This window comes from Phoenix dactylifera, chromosome 13 (assembly GCF_051530095.1).
Source record: "Phoenix dactylifera cultivar Ajwa chromosome 13, Ajwa_hap1_PhDact_Kaust_v1.1, whole genome shotgun sequence".
Lineage (NCBI taxonomy): Eukaryota > Viridiplantae > Streptophyta > Magnoliopsida > Arecales > Arecaceae > Phoenix > Phoenix dactylifera.
The window spans coordinates 3,052,730-3,072,316 of record NC_143202.1 but is presented as its reverse complement, the minus strand read 5'-3'; the positions used below and the strand labels follow the sequence as shown (position 1 = coordinate 3,072,316).

The 19,587-nt window shown below is 37.6% G+C and overlaps 1 protein-coding gene and 1 pseudogene across 2 annotated transcripts; both read right to left on the bottom strand.

Annotated features, from left to right (window-relative positions):
* Positions 1-2,978: 2,978 nt before the first annotated feature.
* On the bottom strand, positions 2,979-6,216 carry LOC149751426 (uncharacterized; annotated as a pseudogene).
* Positions 6,217-6,672: 456 nt separating this feature from the next.
* On the bottom strand, positions 6,673-8,919 carry RARE1 (Pentatricopeptide repeat (PPR) superfamily protein). Of its 2 annotated transcripts, none has more exons than XM_026799910.4 (2): positions 8,784-8,919; positions 6,673-8,688 (listed from the first exon to the last, which is right to left on the bottom strand). In XM_026799910.4, the coding sequence occupies exons 1-2, from the start codon at positions 8,791-8,793 to the stop codon at positions 6,812-6,814; spliced, it is 1,887 nt and encodes a 628-aa protein (XP_026655711.4). In that variant the 5' UTR covers positions 8,794-8,919; the 3' UTR covers positions 6,673-6,811. The 2 variants fall into 2 exon arrangements, with proteins under 2 accessions (XP_026655711.4, XP_088566110.2); XM_088709984.2 differs by lacking the exon at positions 8,784-8,919 and having other exon boundaries at positions 6,673-8,509; positions 8,614-8,688.
* Positions 8,920-19,587: the final 10,668 nt, after the last annotated feature.

The window sequence follows — 19,587 nt, the reverse complement described above, 5'->3', positions numbered from 1 at the left end:
GGAGTCGACTCGAGTCTCAGACTTTGGTTCAGCAGACTTCTTACCTTATCCAAAATACTATGAACCAAATCTAGAGACACTTGGACATGATTTTCACTGAATCACTCAATTGAATTCATTAGTAATCACAAGATATACTCAAATGCTTTGAGCTCATCAAAATCAAATGGGGTTTTAATCAATCACTCCACAATACTGAAGGGTCTTTTTGGAAAAAAATAAAAAATAAAGTGATTCCCGGCTCATGGAAAAGTAACTTTCCTATGTTTCTCATAGAAAAGACTTTTTCATGAAATGTGAGAATAATATTCCCATGGGAATACAACTTTTCCGTCTCTCTCCTTTGAAAACTCCAACCAAACAAGAGGCATCTCATTACTTTTCCATTGACCACACTTTTTTCCCTTCTTTTCCCACGAACAAAACGAGCCCACAGGGTCAGCTTACAGCTATTAACCTTTAGGAGATGGCTCCAGTTCTTTTGATAGTGTTCAGGAGATGTTGCATTCTTGTTAAGAGTCGGCTCCACTTCTTCTGACTTGCTCCGTTGAGCTTTCTATTGCAAGAGTCATCTCCTCCTTATAGAAGTTGGCTCCTCGAAATAGAAACTCAAGAATTCAGATGAGGAGACTTCTCCAACCACCAAGAAGTTGGTTCCTAAGTCCTTAAACTTCTAAATTCTAGGAAATCTTCTATGTTGATAGATCACACAAACCTAGTTCCCTTCTAATAGTGCTAAATCTATCTTCATTCAAAAGTTTAATAGAGATATCAGCCAATTAATTTTCAGTGCTAACAAAATCAAGTACAATATTATCTTTTGAACATTATATCGTATGAAATGATGCATGATTTCATTATGTTTTGTTCTTAAGTGTTGATTTTGATTCTTTGTTAAATTGGCAGTGCTTGTGTTATCATATTGTATGAGAATATGATCTAATTTAAGTCCATAATCTTCTAGTTAATGTTTTATCCATAAGACTTGAACACAACTTTCAACAGTAATATACTCATTCTTAGCTGTAGATAGTGCTACTGAATTCTGAATTCTGCTTCTTACTATGCCAAGAAATTAACATTTTACCTAAAAGTTGACAAGTTCTACCTGTTATGTCGTTCTATCTATTGTGGCTAGGCTTGAAAAGGAATTTAGAGCATTCCTCTAGGGTCATTACAGTAACTGAAGTGGTTTGCACCTTGTACCCTAGTTTACTTTCTGCTGGCCAAATAAAGCAAGGGGCTTAGGCCTTCCTTTGCTCATCATCAGGTGGAAGGCTCTCATATGTAAACTTGTTGGCCATCTTATCCTTTAGCCGGACTCTCTTGAAGCTAAAGTGGTGCATGCCAAATATTAATTCCAAGGATTTTGGCATGCTTGTAGAGCCCCACTAAATTGCTCACTATATGGTGAAGGATTTGTCTTCGGGCCCCTCATATTGAATTTCATTTCATTTAGTCCCTTGGTGCTGGTACTAGCATAAATATGTTCCAAAAGCCCTAGATCTCTAATATTCCTTTATGTGGCTAGCCACCTTTATTAATATGAATGAGGATAGCATGGACCTATAGGTGGCCGATTTCATTACTTCAAATGGAAGTTGGGACATGAATAAGTTATCATTTGCCTTCCCTATTAAGATTATGGATAACATAAGTATTATTCCCTTATCTAGGGGTACTTGTGTGGAGTGATTGAATATTCTCCTAGTTGATTTTGTTGAGTTCAAAGCACTTGAGTATGTTTCATGTTGTTCTAATGAATTCAATCTAGTGTTTCAGAAAAATCTTTATTAAATTCTGTCTAAGTGCCTTGAGCTTTGGTTCAGAGTCTTTTGGTTAAGTATTGAACTCTATCTGAACCAAAGTTTGCATCATAAGTCGACTCCTGGACTCTGCGAGTCGACTCTGGGATACTTGAAGTTTCTGGCACAAGCTCGAGTCGACTTCGAAACTCTGCGAGTCGATTTCGAAACTCTGCGAGTCGACTCCGATTGAAAATAGACAGTAAGACAGAACGATGGATTTTCGACCCTGAGAGCGAGTCGACTCCAAAAGGTTGTGAGTCGACTCCGGTGCTTGGCGAGTCGACTCCAGATAGTCCCGATTTGAGTCCATTGAGAACAGACAGAAAGACAGAACGTTGGATTTTCGACCTTGAGAGCGAGTCGACTCCAAAAGGTTGCAAGTCGACTCCGGTGCTTGGAGAGTCGACTCCAGATGGTCCCGAGTCGACTCCCAGAAGAAGACAGTGAAAATGGCAGAGAATTAATTTTTGAAGACCTGATATCGAGTCGTCTCCAATTCCACCTTTGTTCACTAGTTGGCATTTGAGTACCCAATTTGTTGGTGTTCATGTGATGAAGTAATCATTTGGTATTTTCATTTCTCCCTTCCTCCTTCTCTAGGAATTTCCTGAAACGAAAAAGAATAAGTGTTAAGCTGTATGCTACATATAAGTATTACTCTTTAATAATGAGTTCAATTTAAGTTATTACCATTCTCAGTTTACAGTGCTTCAAAATTATTACCATAAATTTCAGTGTCTACAACATAGATATTCTGTTGCCAAAATTTCTTGCTCTGCTATATAACATAGATAATGACCCTTTTCATGAAGTGAGCCAAAGATTTTCACTGGTTAACCTCTCTTTTGAGATGTCTTATCCTTCATATTTTCATATGACTTAGGCTTAGTACCATCCTCGTCATGCCATAAGAAGTTGCAAAAATCAATATCACTTCTTTCTCGCATGTTTTCTCTTAGATGTAATTTTTTTCATTATTAGCAACCAAATAAGATTTCACTAAGCATGCATCTAATATGGTCTTATAGCCCTTTGAATAATAGGTAGAACATGTTTGAAGTCTCCTCCAAACACAATCACTTTTCCACCAAATGGTAATCTATAATCCATTATATCTAGTACCATCTAGTGCTTCAATTGCAAACTATTTTGACATTGGTGCTTTGTCCCATATAATCAACTTAACTACTTGCATCAAGAGGTATTTTAAATCTTGAATGTTCCATGCAACCTCTAGGATCGATGTATGGCTGTTGCAATGCCACATGTTGCAGTGACAATTGCAATTGAGTTATTAGCTCTAACATGAGCAAGAAATGAATGATACAAAAAAGTTTTTCGGATGCCGCCTGGTCCATCAACAAATAAGAGGCCACTCTTTTCAGAATTTATTTTGTCAACATTTGTCCTAAAAACAACTTGTCGGTCATTATTTAAAAGGTTGCATTCTTGATATCTTCAGTTGATGTCATAATAGCCATCTCAGCATCACCTTAGATAAGCTAGATGCATTACTATCTCAAACAAATAGTACAAGTAGGTCATAACTTGCCAAATCCTTTCCCATGCTCTCAAGAAAATGCTTAATATCCATTGAGGTAGAAAAGTCTGTTCTTCTGGGGTTAAAATTTCACACCCAGTAAAATCCTCAGACATTGGTTTTAAAAATTTTTCCCATAACTTTTCGACATCATCAAGTTCACAGTATGCCAATGTACTAGCAAAAAATCTTCATAAAACAAATAATTTTTGATATGACACGGCTTCTTCTAGACAAGAAATCACCGCATTGTGATCACTTTCTAGCAATCCATGCTTCTAGGCATATTCAGGACAGAATGATGAATATTATAAATGGTTAATAGGTAGTCAAATGGTATTGGACCTTTGATATGATTAAGAAGCAACCTGAAGTAGTATCTTTCACCTTCAAATGGATTATCTTCACAATCTCTTTGCTCATTGTCCAACATAATAAGCTTTCATTCCACACATAATATTCAGGAAACTGTCTTTAAAGATATTTTTGGCAATTAGCATCAATTACATTCATTCTTTTTTTTTAATAACTATCAATTACATTCATTCTCAAGAACTCGGTTAACATAGTTTGAGTAAGATGATCATCATCCAAAAGGTGCTTCAAGTCCTTGTTTTTCCAATAAGTAACCAATTGTTTATTTGGCAAATGTATTGCAAAGTTGTAACTGATAGATAGATTTCATTCAAATTGAACCCATATATTCTTCATATGGCCTCTGGTGGGGACACCTATCTGGCATCTTGAAAATTTTTATCTCATCAATTTGTTGTGCGCCTTCATTTATAGTAACATACAAAGCAACTCAATCATATCTTTTGTATATATACTTGTACAGGTACTTAACAGCTATTTTGCAGGAGCATATGTCTACGTTTATATGACAATTGTAATGTTTAAGCAAGTAAGGGTTGTAAGCAACTACCTATCGATTATCCAAAAATTGTTTTCGTACTTCTACTTGTCATCCATAATTATTTCTTCCACAGTAAATTGAATATAAGTTCTTATCTTGCATTGATTTTTTACGGTATGACTTTGGATAATGAAATTTAAGCATATCTTTCACCATAAAAGGAGAAGTCATTAGCGTGTTTCCACATGGTCCATGCATCATATTCTTAACAAGAAGTTGATGATGTATGGATCATCTTCAAAGTCTAGTATTTCATCAGATACGATATCATTGTAAGAGTCTGCACTAATTATTTTGTTGGTATGATAAGAAAGTCGGCATATGGAAGTCCTGTCTTTTGAAATTCAATCTCATGAAGATGTACTTCTAGTCATTCAAAAATTTGATCCTTGAAAAGCTTTTCCTTTAAATCCTCAACTTTTGCTCGGAATACACATGCTACTATGTCTGGCCTGTTAAATACTCTCCCAAAGTTTCAAAGGCGATGTTATTTCCCGCCACACTCAGGGTTACATGTGATAGTTAGGAATATATCTGTTTTCCAAAATGGTGCAACAAAGCTGTTGCTCAAATAATGTTGCCACATATCCTGAAGACCACCAAATTTTCTCCCCAGTTCTCACCCGCATTCACATTATCCACAGTTCCTTGATAAAGTTCTGCTCGAATTTTATCTTGGTTCATGTAAAAGTAATCGAGCCTTGCTGTTTCAATCTTACTATATACATCTACAACAAATTGTTGTAGTAATCCACCACTTTGTGACAACCTCTATCATTGAGCTATCTCGCGTTTGTAGCCTGTAATACATGTTACCTGTTTGCTTTTCTGATTAGCTCCAACTACAAAAACACTATTAATTCAATATCACACAAATGGAAATATTGTTGAGAACTAGTTGTAGCAGTATTATTACTCCATATGCAAAAGTTGATCAAAATCTTCTTCATTATTAACATGTGAAATTTGGTCCAAAGATTGAATATTAGAAGCATTTTTACGGCCCTTGCATCTTGGCATGTTCTCGTGCTAACCATTTTCTCCTTGAGAAAATCATAATGTGCATTGAAATAGATCATAACAACCAAAAAATATGATCGCACTATGTATGAATGTTCTGTTTTACTATGAAGAATTATGCCACTTGAATATCTTCCTTCAAGAATATTGCCCTCAACCCATATTGCAACAACCTGGATGCTGATGGAGAATTATATACTTGTTGTTCCAATCCACGATCTCTACGAATGACGATTTATACTCGTTCCATGATGAAAAACTCCTTGAGGAGAGGATTGATTGAAGGAGAGTATAACAATGAGATTCTTGATCATGCACTCATTCAATGTGGGGACTTAATGGAGTTGATTTGTAACCTCATTTTCGGTATCATACAAATGAAGAACTCTAGATTGATTATCAGTTTGATACAAAGTTGGCATATAATGATGCACTTGTCCTTGTACCTTAAAGGTATACACTCCATCATTCGTGGTTGCCAAATTCCTATCAATGTTTTGCTCATCGATGTAAATGTGAAGACGCTATTGTATCCATGAAAAGATGTATGAAAATTATTCGATTGCACCGAGTTAGTAGCGTACAAAATAAACAGTTCTTCGGGCATAGGATTGAACGGCAAAACCACCTCTCTATTTATGCTAGAAGGTCTACGAAGATTTGAAATGTGAAGAATTTGGATTTAGTAGTAAAAAGAGACTTTTAAAATGCTTTCCAGCCTTGATCCTAGATGAAAACCTAATGGCAAAGTACAATCTACAAAGTTAACTCCACATTGTTGGCATGACTTGGTTATATTTTGTTTATACACGAGGAGTGGCTTGTATTGCAAAAGAAAACATGTCTCAGCAAACATCCAACTACCATTAATAAATAAATAATTCAATATTCAGCTACAAAATAATATAAGATTAATATAGATAGGAAAAACCTGTATCATGATTTTATATATATATATATATATATATATATATATATATATATATATATATATATATATATATATATCATATCTGATGATCCGCAAGGAATGCCTGCTTGTAGTAATTGGTTGAGTCAAATTAGCACACAGCATGACTTAATGACAATAAAAACAGAAATAACAAGAAGCTTATTTGGCATTTCTCCTTCTAAAGTCATCAATGGTTGAATACGGTGTGCTGATGGACATAGACGAATGTATGAACAATATATGGGTAATGACGCATACCTCCAGTTGCATGACAATGGATAATACTCTGCTCTGATTATATTTGATGGGAATCAAACTTGAGAAAATTGTAGAGTAGATGCACCACTGCCAATTTACTAGTAATAGCACCAAAATGAGATCGCAGGCATTCCAAAGGACCGTGATGAAATCTAGTGTAAATGTAAAAGAATCTGCATGGTGGCATAAATAATATCACACTGAAGGAAGTTAATCTTTCCAAATAAAATAAATAAATGAGTTTATAATTTTCATCCCAGAAAATTTCAATTTGAACCAGTACTTTACAAGTAAATGCTTTAAAATCACCACTATGATCACCAATAATTGTTGCAAGAACACTCTCCATCTTTAAAATGATGGAATCGGGCAGAATCCCTCACAATAATGCCACGTCCTGTAATTTTGGAAACTGATTCCATAAAGGAATGGCAATCATTACAAACACGAAGATTTTTGTAAATCAGGATAGGGCAATTGATAGGTACTGATATAAGCCCAAAGGCAATTGCTAGCCTCTCGCTGTGGTCAAGAAGCTGTTCCATTCGCTCCTTGTGCAAACTATTTGAACTCTCATCTGTAAGAAGAGCTCGTCGAGAAAGCATTACTAAACTGTCCAATTCATTCAGTTTGGAATAGATTTGTTCAGTTAAGGGGTGGTGTCTATCTCCCACGACGAATCTGTGCACCTTATCTTTAACTATTATCCAACTGCAGCTTACCTCCTTTTTGACACCTCTTCCATTCATCATCTTTCTAATAGATGCTGCCTCTGCCCATCTCCCAGCTGAAGCATACATATTAAATGTGAGAACATAAGCAGCAGCATCCTCTGGTTCCATCTTAAGGTAATTCTTCCCAGCAATCTTCCCAAGATCGACATTTTGATGAGTGGTGCACCCACCCAACAAAATCTTCCAACTCATAGCATCAGGTTCAAAAGACCCAGAATCGATCAATTTAAATGCCTCTTCCAACTGGCCAGCACGACAGTAAACATCGACCATGCAATTATAATGATCAACTGTAGGCTTGACCCCGTAAACCCTACTCATCGAGTCCAAACATTCTCTAGCCTCAGAGATCAACCCCGAGTGGCTACAAGCATTGAGAATACCAATAAAGGCAATGGAATTCGGCTTAACACCATGACTTTCCATTCTGTTAAAAAGCTCCAAAGCTTCTGAAGCTTGTCCATGGTAAGCACAACCCGCAATAATAGCAGTCCAAGCAACAGTATCAGGTTCAGCTATCAATTCAAATGTCCTTCGAGCATAATCCAAGTTACCAGATCTGGAGTACATGGTAACCAATGCACTCTCTCCATAAAGCTTAGATACAAGCCCACTCTTAATTGCATCAGCATGCAACTGGCTACCAGAATTCGGATCGGCTAAAGCAGCACAAACTTGGAAAAGACTAGTATATATGAATGAATTCAATACCATATCTCTACTCCTTAAATATCTGAATATTGCAAGGCACTCTTCAAATCTATCCAACTGCGCATAACCAGTGATAAGAGCACTCCATGAGACCTCATTGGGTTGAGAGATTCGATCAAAGGCATTGCAAGCCTCAACTATACTTCCACACTTGACGTAAAAGTCTACAATAGGAGTTCCTGCTGAAACATCAGAATCCATTCCCAATTTAATGATGCACCCATGAACTTGCCTTCCTGCTTCCCGATCCTCTAACCCCGAACATGCCTTGAGGACGATCGAGAATACAAAGCGATCCACTTCAACACCTTTCTGCATCATCCGATGAAACAATACGAGTGCCTCCACTTGCCTCCGGGCCTGAGTATAGCCAACCATCAAATTAGTCCACGCCACAACATTGCTCTCCACCATGTGATCCAAAAGGAGTGCAGACCTCTCCAAGCAACCACATTTCACGTACAAGTTAACAAGCTCTGTGTCGATGGAGACATCAGGAACTAACCCAGATTTAATTACATAAGAATGAATCTGCCTTCCAAGCTCAAGCTCCAAAGCAGTTGAGCATGCCTGCAGCAAACATGTAATAATCATTGGCTCCAGCCTAAATCCCTCTGATTTCATCTTGTAAAATAAAGCGAAGGCTTCATGGAAGAGTCCATTCTCAGCATAACCTGATATCATGATGCTCCAATCATTTAACCTCTTATTGCGCATTTCTTCAAACAACTTATGGGCATCGTCAAATCCTGCACAATCAAAATACATCTTAAGAAGACAGTCCCCAAGAACTGCATAAGAATCCCTTCTCCCTATATTCTGGAGCATGTGCTGGTGGAAGAACCTTCCATCATGGAGAGACCTCTGGGCTCCGCAAGCCTCGAAAAGTAATTTATAGAAATGTGACCCGATCAGAATTCCAGAGGAGTCCATAAAGCCGAGGAATTGGCGAGCTTCATGGAACCTCCCCTGTTTGGAGAGGGAGAGTAAGTGGAGGTTTTCAAGGAAGCCCTTTTGGTTCTTGTCGGTCCGAATGGAAGGCAAGGAGGAGGAGGGGAAAGAATTGAGGGAGACCCAAGAAGGGATTTTTGTGAAGAAAGGAGAGATTTTTCTGGGAGTTTTCGATCTTTCAGGGTTGGACGCAGGGGGGTTTTGGGGTGGCAGGGAAGAAAGGGAAGCCATGGATGAGTAGCCGAACAAAGCAGAGGAAGAGGGAAGGTTGGATTAACGGCCTTGGTGACTTGACCGTTTTATTTGAACGGGAGGCTGAACCATGGTTTAACTGTGAGTGGGCTTCTGCGTCCTGGGTTTGAACCGAGCCGGTCGAAGTTTACGTGAAGTCGGCACGTCGGGAAGCCAACTTTATGGGAAGTCGGCAGACGCTGCGAGGAGACTTGGTCAAGTCAAAACATTATGCTAATTCGACAGCCCCTGCAGACTTCATGTGGAGTCGAACTTCTCTCTCGGACCCACTTTTTGAGCGTTTTGATACAATTTCAATTATCAAAATCAAACACGCTTCACGGGTCAGACTAAATTTTTGTTCATCAATGATGGGTCAACTTACTTGAAATCCTTTTCTTCAAAAAAAAAAAAGAAAAAGATTGTCTATTATTTGTTGATCAGCGCCATATTGTGTATTATCATGTGGAGCTAAACTATGTTTCTTTGGAAAAAGAGAGAAACTCTAGCCCCCTTTGCTGCAATATCACTCTTGTTATTTTGAGAATTATTGTTCAAAATAAATCCTTTTCCCAATCAATACCTCTCAATCCTAGATCCCAACATTTCCACCATACCCCTTTTTTCTTAAGAAAAATTCACCTTACTAATTATTAGATGCAGCCAGCATTGGAGCAAAGGAGGAAAAAAAATGGAAAACTTAAAAAGAGGATGGATTCAAGGCATGTAGATAATTATTTGCTCCCACCAATCAGGTATACAAAGAGAATATATGATAAGTCTTTAGGATATAACAAAGCCCAATGTTTGATGATGTTTTACACTAATTGGTCTAACCTACGAGCATCGGTATCTATAGAATCAAGTTGATCTAATAATGGTGGTGTATTATGGTGTGTTGTTGTTATGTTTAGATACGAAGATCTAATTAGCTATTTATAGTCTAGTCCATGTCTTTTAAGGTAGATGCCTTTTAACACGGCAAATACATTAGAATTTTCAATTTTAAAATTTTAAATCATTTATTTGAAATTTAAAAAAAAAATATTTGAAAATCCGAAAAGTAAAACATCAGTCTTGAATCTTCTATTGCCGCCTCTATTCATTGGCTTTTTCATTTGGTTGACCGCCCTGCCATCAAACTCACGCTCTTTTGGAAAAGTGCCAACGAACCAACCAACCACCACAACGGCTTGCTGGTTGTATTTTAATATAAAATATTATTTCCTTTCTTTTTTTTGCAAATATTCAACAATCTTCCACCTTTTTGAAAATAAGTTAATTTTATTATATCAACAATAATTCTGAAATCTTATGCATTAATGAAAATATCTTACAATTTGAATCTTCACGTAGTGAGGATATTAGTTAAAGCTAGCCAGAATTGCATGGTAGACTGGTCATTAAACTAGTGATTGTGTTTTGACTACTTGAATATATCTGTACATATAAATTCTTACACTAATGAATGCTAAGGTATAAGCCGACACTTTTATGGCCTTGTGCCTGTATCCTTTTCATGAGTACTTCAAGAGCCAAGCACTTATAGCTCTGAGAAGCGGCCACACTTCATGCTCGCATATGTAGACTCTATCAAAGTGCCCCCGTAATTAAAGCACTTCAACATATTTCTATTATAGATCTATTAAAAGCATTTAACTCAGCCATCCCTTTATACATTACTCATACCAAGTGATGAAAAAAATATTGGACACTCGACCTCCAACAAGACCGACCTCTCCATAACCTTGGCATAAGCCGACCTCGGACAACTTTGACCCTAGTCGAGGAGCCGATCAATCGAGGTGAACGACTTCAGCTCCGGCCGAAGAGCCAATCAACCAAGAAGAACAATCAGCATGTGTCGACAAGGACTAGCAGTCCTAACAACCAACGGCTCTTGCAACCCGCAATAGTGATAGCACTGCAATCTGCGCCCAACCAGCACTGCATGCCGCCTATGCAAACTGACTCTCGCACTGTAGTCGTACTACCGGCTGTTACCTGGCCATTAGTACATGCCACGTTAGCCCATGTAATGACAAAACAGGCTTCCCTACATAAAGGGGCAGCCCGTGAGACCTCAAGGATGCAACAAAAATACAAGAACACCTATGCAATACTATTTATAAAGAACCACCCTCTATTGAAGCTTTCTCCCTTCCATACTTTTGCTACTCTTTTCTAACTTGGGCATCAGAGGATCTCCTATCAGAAACTCTCTAGCAGGCCGACTTCTTGCAGGCCATCTTCGGAAAAAGCCAACTCCAGCACACCTCAGCCAGCCTACTCAGCTCACCTCCAACTAATCTCAGGGCCATCCGAGTTGCGCTCCGACCTCAGTCTGAATCCAACGGCAATAGATTGGCGTGAGAAGAATGGCCCTATCCCAGCTATATTGACATCTAACAAAAGAAGAAATCACTAAGATGAGCTCATGAGGAGCCCGTGGTGCATCGAATACTTTGCAACGCCACCCTTCGACCTTCCGAGAGTTGCTGCTGAGAATTTAGCCATACGTGCATGAAATCCAAGCATTCAAACATAAATTTTCTATGTGGCATAATTGGCACAACAAGAAAGCCACATGCAGTTGTAGACAGAAAGGTTATCCTGAGCAATGATCAATTGAGCAGATGATGCATGCATGTAAACACTAAAACTACCTGCATAACTACTGATGGTTCGGTCATAATATTCGCCATACATGTGAAACTTTGATACCAATTGCGGACATGAATATGAATTCACCACCTGGAAAAGATAAACGATATATCGTTCACATAAAGAGATTGCTAACCCTAGAGGGGAAAAAACTTTATCATGTTTGTCAGTCCACAGGGGAGTTGAGATTTGACGGCAACAAAGAGTTGGGTGGGCATTTGTATGACTTGTACATTCTTTCCCTTCCCAGCAAATTTAACACTGAACTATTTAAAATGAAGAGGAAGAACTTATGAAATAACACAAGAAAACAATAGTAAAAAGAAAAAAGATTCAAATCCCCACCCTGACATGAACCCAGGGCCGGCCCGAGCCCTAGGCGACTGAGGCGGTCGCCTATGGCCCCGGGCCAATGGAAGACCCCCGGGAGGCTGACCAAAAGGAAGCAAAGGCCCCCATCTGGGGCTGGTTACGAGTCTTCTCCCTTGATGGAAAGGAGGTGGAGAGTTTCCTGGCCTGCAGAGGGGCAATTTGGGATGTTGGGGACAATAGTTTTGTTTTGGGTGGGGAGAGCGAGAGAGAGAGGAGGGATTTGGTTGGCTTGATAGACGCCTGAAGCCACTCTTATCTTTCATCCCTTCTCTTTTTTGGTTTTGGTCTTGGTTTTCCTTCCCTCACATTACTCTTGATCCAGCTGGGCCATCCGAAAGAAAGATAGGGGGATTGGAGATGGACTTCTTCGAGGGTGGAGATTCTTTTAGTTTTCTCCTCTCGGTTTCTTCTCCCCTCTTGGGTGGTAGAGAGAGAAAAGGAGGGAGGGGGTTTAATGGCTGCTGTGCTGTGATGTTGCAGTTGCTGCTTGGGTACTTACTTGAAGGGGAGATGGTGGGATGGGGTGAATTTCCCATAATGACCCTACTTTCTCTTATAGAGAGGTTCCTTTATGGAAAAATTCTTTTCTTTACCTTGACCATGAAGTGCCATGGGATGACCTTTTCCTATTTGGCTCTTGCTTGACATGGTAAACAGTATTGCCAAGCATTATCTCAGTTATTTAATCAGCTTCATGGCCCTTCATTTAGTATAATTACTTTTATGTGCTCCATTCAAGAATTATATTAAATTAAAAAGGCTTCTTGTCTATCTTTGTTAGATTCATGTATCTTTGTTAAAATAGTGTACTTGATAGCTATCTATTTTTATATATTTTTTTAAGTATTTTATATTTATTAAAAAAATTATTAAAAAAAGACCTTGTTCATTGGATTCACCTTAGGCCCCAGAATGTATTGAGCCGCCCCTGCATGAACCACCAGTCATCATTCATAAATATGTGCAAGGCCATAAATCTTATGTGGTATATTCAAAAGGTTGTGGGGGCTGAGGTTTCTCATCTGCAGCCATTGCTGAAGAGCCTGATCCTTGATGAGCAATGGTGGTGGTTTCAGCACCAGCTGAATTTGATGGCGCTGCTAATAATAATTTTGTATAACATAGAATCATCTATACACCACAATTTATATTTCTTCATCTCATCTACATAACCTAGGAATATGGATCTTTTTGCCCTTGGTTCAAGTTTATCATCATTCACATGAACATTTATAGGACAACCAAATATTTTCAAATTAGAATAATTAACAGAATGATCAGACCATACCCCATGCAGAACATGCACTTAATTGCAATTGATGAAGATCGATTTACCGAGTACTGTGATGTATTAACTGCTTGAATCCGGAAAGCTTTGACAAGTCCAGCATTTAAGAGCATACAACAAGCTCTCTCCATGAATGTCATATTCATTTGTTCTGCAACTCCATTCTACGGTGGTGTTTCTTATACAGTGAGGTATCTCAGTATACCTTTATTCTTGCAAAAAGCGTCAAATATATCCAAATATTACTCCAAGCCATTATCTATTCTCAGCATTTTAATCTTCTTTCCGATCTGCTTCTCAAATAAGGCTTTCTACTATTTGAATTTGACAAATACTTCATCCTTGTGTTTCAGAAAATACGTCTAGATCTTTCTAGAATACTCATCAATGAACGTCAAAAAATAACGATATCCACTCATCGATGCAACTAGAGAGTGACCCTTGAGGTCTAAATGGATATAATCTAACGTACTCTTGATACTGTAAATAATGATACTGAACTTTGCTCTGCATTGCTTGCCAGATACATAGCATTCATTGAAGTCCAACTTTTCTATCTTTACACCATCAAGTAGGCCTCTCTTGGACAAAATCATCATCCCTTTCTCTCTCATATGCCTTAAATGCATATGCCATAATTGAGTAATATTCATATTTGACAATCCTGATGATAAAGAAACTGCTGCAATACACGTTATTATTTTACCCAGTAATACAAAACATTAACCAACTTTCCTTTCATTACTGCAAGGGATCCCATAGAGACTTCCAACAAATTATTTTCACCAACATACTTATACCCTTGAGAACTCAAAGTACTTAAGGAAATCAAGTTCATTTTAATTTCAAAACATGCCAAGCTTTTAACATCCTCACAGTACCATCATACATCTCAATTCAAATTATTCCATTACCAACAACCTCGATGAATTTATTGCCTTCCAACAAAACCTTTCCTTCCCTAGTCTGATAGGTAGAAAACCGATCTCTATTAAGAATCATGTTAAAGGAACAACCAAAATTGAGAATTCACTCTCTCCCAGAGCTACTGACACTGACTAATAAAATCTCACTAGTAGCATAATCTAAATTTTTCTTGCTAGACTAATATTAGCTTCAAAGACAAGCTCTTTCTTTTCGCACTTTTCTTTTCTCTCTGGATAAAGTCTTCTAATGTGCCATTCCTTATGACAATGGAAACAATGGATGTTTGTATGTTTTGATTTTGATCTAGGCTTAATCTTAATGCTAGAACGTCTTTCTCTGCTCCTATCTCTAGCAATCAAGCCTTCTTCTTGATTCTCCTCATAACTCCTAGATACCTTTTTCTCTTTAACTCTTTAGATTGAAGGCATCTTTTACATCATTAATTGAAATAGATACAGCATGGGATCAATGAAGTTCTCATAAGAGGATGGTAGTGAGCACAATAGCATAAGAGCCTGATCTTCATCATCAATTGGAACACTAATATTTCTTAAATCTAAAATGGCTTTATTAAATTGATTTATATGATAATTCATGGGTGTACCTTCTTTCATGCGCAGGTGGTAGAGCCGATGCTTCAAGTATAATCTATTTATGAGTAATTTAGTCATGTATCTACACTTCAATCTTAACCATAGTCCGGTCGTTTTCTTCTCTTTAACAACTTCTCCGAGCACCTCGTCTGCCAAATTATATTGAATTGTATTGTGTGCCTTTGCCAACAACTCCTCCTTGTCTCCATCAAACTTGCTATCCGGTAACTTCTCTTTTTCTTCCAATGCCTTATTCCACAACCCTTGTCTCCAACTTAATCTGCCAGATGCCAAAATAATTTGCTCCATCGAACTTCATAATTTGTAATTTCGCAGTCATCATTGTGAAACTCCAATCAAAAAGATCAGGACTTTGATACCACTTGTTGCGGCAGGAAGGAAGAATAACAAAACAAGAAGAAAATAGAGAAAAGAACAAGAGAAGAAAAGAGCATAAAATATTTATATGGTTCGGTCTATTGACCTACATCCACAGGCAGAGATAATACAAAAGCTTCACTATAAAAAAATAGAGATTACAGAGTAAAAGATTACCTCACAAATTCTAACCCCTAATATACTTGATCTCTTGGACACTCTAGTGCTCCCTTCCCTTGGGGTTACAATAGATATGTATAATATAGTAAATCAATTTAGCCATGAACTGGTATTCCTACAATAATCAAGTTAGGCTAATATATAACTAGTGTGATAAGTCGATATAGATTTGAACTAGTATCCTAAGTCGATCTTCTAAAACTAATATGGATTTGACCTTCTAAAATTTATAAGCTTAAGAAATAATCAATAGAAACTAATTTCCATGTGCAAGTTTTGTGTTCCAATTCATGCAGCCTGCTAGAGAAAGTGACACCCCTATTATGATCTAGAAATCAAACAACCCATGAGCTCTAGGCAAACTCATCACAGGAATAAGAGATATAAGAGAAGACTGACATCTATTTCAACTAGCAAGAATAACAACTTCATTTGCCATTCTGTCCATTGGTTATTTGAAGCTATACTAAGAAGCAGAGTTTCAAAATCAAATATAACTATGCTAGATCACAAGCACTCAGATTGTTGTGGGCTACATTGTTATTGAGGGTTGTAATATTATTATAGTTGTGGGCACTATTAAGGCTATCTCATAGTTTGCAATAATGAACTTTGTGCACTACACCTTACATGCAGATTTTTCTATATTGGAATACATAGGTATCTCTATTGATTATGTGGATTTTTTTTATGAACTTATTGGTTGTATGGTTGCTAGTGAAGTCAGTATTTAATTTATATTAGATGTATCAAAATTTTGGAGCACAAATCTAGATCAAGCAAATGAGTTAAATAATTCAGAAGAATCACTAGACTCGATGTGGACCACTTTGGCTACTGTGGGTAAAGCTGGATAGAGTGCAAAAGCTTGATCCGCCATATCAAAAAAGCGAATTTTGATCCAAACTTTAGAAGGTCATAACTTGGTCATACGACTTCAGATTAAGATTATGTTTTTTAAAAAAAAGAAAATTAGATAACTTTTCAAGATCTAGAACTTATGGCCAACCCTATAGGAGGTTCAAACGGATCTGAAATTCGATCATTTGGACTCCAAAACCGGCCGATTAAATTGAACGTTTTCTTTTCGAGAAAGACTTGTACCAAGCATATCTTTTAATCCGTGAAGAATTAGGCAAAGCAACAAAAGATAAATTTGATGTAGAAGTCAAGATCTACGTCTTATAGAATTTTAGTTTTTTGATAATTATTTCTACTAGTTATATTTATTATTGAAAACCTAGTCATATTTGAACTAAGAGAGACATTTGACCCGAATTGTGAAAGATAGATCTTACTACTAGTACAAATATGAGCTATGTACCTCAGTTTATGATGTATGGAGTATAACTATAAAAAAAAGCCATAAACCTCATTTTTGTAATTTTTTATCATTTTCTAAATTTTTATTGAGAATTTTAAGTTGAGCGGGTTGAGGCAATTCTTTTTTGTTTCTAATCGGATAAAATTGGTATCAGAGCCTCAGTCTTGTATATCTACGTGGATCTTAGTTTATGGTCTAAACGTGTGAGCAATACAAGCAAATAGGAGAAGGGCTAACTATGCTTCATATATATCGAAGAATAAAGGTGAGCATAGATGCTAGTTCTACCTCGATGGATGACGAGATGAGGGAATGTCTCATGCAACTAAAGAAAAAGATCGCTCAACTCATTATGGTTGTCTCTCGATTGGCAGTGTCTTCAGTACAAGCATTAATAACTCTTGCTGCAAAGCAATCTCACCCATTTGGAGATGAAGATCTATCGTCTAGTGAGGAGGATGAGCAACCTACTGGCACATAAAATCTCTCTCTTTAACCCTTCAAAGTTGAAGCTCAAATCAAGATCCTTGTATACGATAGAACTATCGATGCAAAGAAGCTGGATATTTGGCTAGACTAGTTAAAAATTTACTTTACTATTTATAGATACACCAGCATTTCTAAAAGAACACTAAGCAGAAGCTAGGGTTCAAAAGGACCAAGCTAAAAGAACCTCATCTTTGAAAGTCTGGCTCAGAAGTTAGCATTGCAAACTAAGCCAGATCTACATCTATATCCTCTCGGTTGGATTTAGAAGGACATCGAGTTGAAGATCATTACAGAGTACCTTCAAATTCACAATTACTGAGAGGTATATTAATAAGGTAACATGCGAAATAGGTCCTTTGGATGTTTACCAAGTCATCCTTGGGAACCTATACCTTTGGGATCGAGATGCAATCTCTTACAAATGGCAGAAAATGTATTGATTTATAAAAGATAGGAAGGAGTTCATGATCAACCAAAACACAAGGAAACATAGACGTTGCAACCGTAGCCTAGGTGAAGTGACTTATTAATGCTTGTAACAAGTTTGTGATAACAATACGAGAAGCTGATACCACTTATCGGAGGCCACGCTCTTGTCCCTTAGTTCCATCGATTGATCAATTGAGATTAAGAACAGGGAGAAGTCGTCATCATCGTCGTCAACGAGGAATGATGGTAAGAAACGTCTTGACTACAAAATCCAGATGTGGAAGCAAGATAAATGGTTCACTGAGATCCAGAAGCAAAGAAGACCAGGATCAAGAAAAACCACTGGAATTTGTCATCGAGAGGAAGGTCATAGAAACCAAGTGCAAAAGGACAGAGTCTTTTCATATCAGTCGAAAGGCTCAGCTTTCGAGCAAAGCTAAGTGGTTTGGCCATAAGATGGGGAAGTAGACATTTCTCTACCTTTAGTTCTAATTTAGTAGGAGCTAAATTCCATAAATTATGGAAGCTCTGATCTAGGAGGATCACTAGACTCGATGTGGACCACTTAGCCCACTATGGATAGGGCTAGACAGAATTTATGAGAGAGATTTACCATATTGAAAAGCCGAGTCACGAAGTTTAACTCGGTCATATGAAGTTCGATTAAGATTATCTTTTTTTTCTTGATATTGGGTAACTTTTTGAGATCAACAACTTATGGCTAACCCCTTAGAAGGTTAAAAAGGATCTAAAATTTTATGGTTTGACCTTGAATAGGCCGGTCAAACTAAAAATTTTCTTTTCAGAAAAGATTTTGACCGAGCATATTTTCCAATCCATAAAGAATTAGGCAAAACAATGGAAGGCAAATTTGATGCAAAAATCGAGATGTACCTTGTAATAACCCCAAAATATTTTTTTTTATATATAAAAAAAGGATAGAATAGTCATTTAAAATTGATATGAGGGGTAAAATTGGAAGGAATGAAAAGATAATGGCATAGTTGTAGATGCGTTGAAGTGGTAAGGGTAAAATTAGAAAGGAATCAAAAGTTAATGGCATAACGGTAGATATGTTGAAGTGTTAGGGGCAAAATGGGAATTTAATAATATTAAACAAAGGTGAATAGTGCTTTGATGTGACTTAATTGGAGGGTTTTGAGTTGGTTGGCTGGCGTTGGGATGGAAACTGAGAGAGAGTAACAGAGAGGGAGAGTCAGAGACGCAGAGAGGAAAGAAAGAAGGAAAAAGAGAAGAAGAAGAAGAAGAAAGAAGAAGAGGAAAGGGATTCGAGGAGGAAAGGGATCCCGGTTGTACTTCCAGCTGAAGGAAAAAACGTAGATCTCCTTTCCCTCTACGCAAAGACCTCGATTTCCAAAAAGAAAAAGGTAAATATCCGTCCCTATCTAGTCTTTTGATGACATTAGGCTATACAAAGGGTGGATATAGTCTAGAGGGGTCGGATAAGGGTTGTAGAGGTGGTTAAAAGAGGAAGAATCGGATTTTAACAAATTTTTCCGGCACTACGGAAAAACTGTGTCGAAGTCCCAACTTCGGCGAATTATTTAGGGGGTCAAACGGACTCCAATGATGATGCATGTTATCTCTTTGGAATCCTCTATGAGTGTAGAATATTAGGTAAAAATTTCATCAAATTTGGAGTCCTGAAAGTGGATCAAAACCGGGATGAAGTAACCCACTGTCAGTTCGGGTTACTGTTCATCCGGGTGGAAAATAAGGGATTTCATGCCATAATAGGGTATTAAGCCTAGATTAGGCTAAGGGAGACCTTGTACTCGTGCAAGGGAGTCCCTGATACACA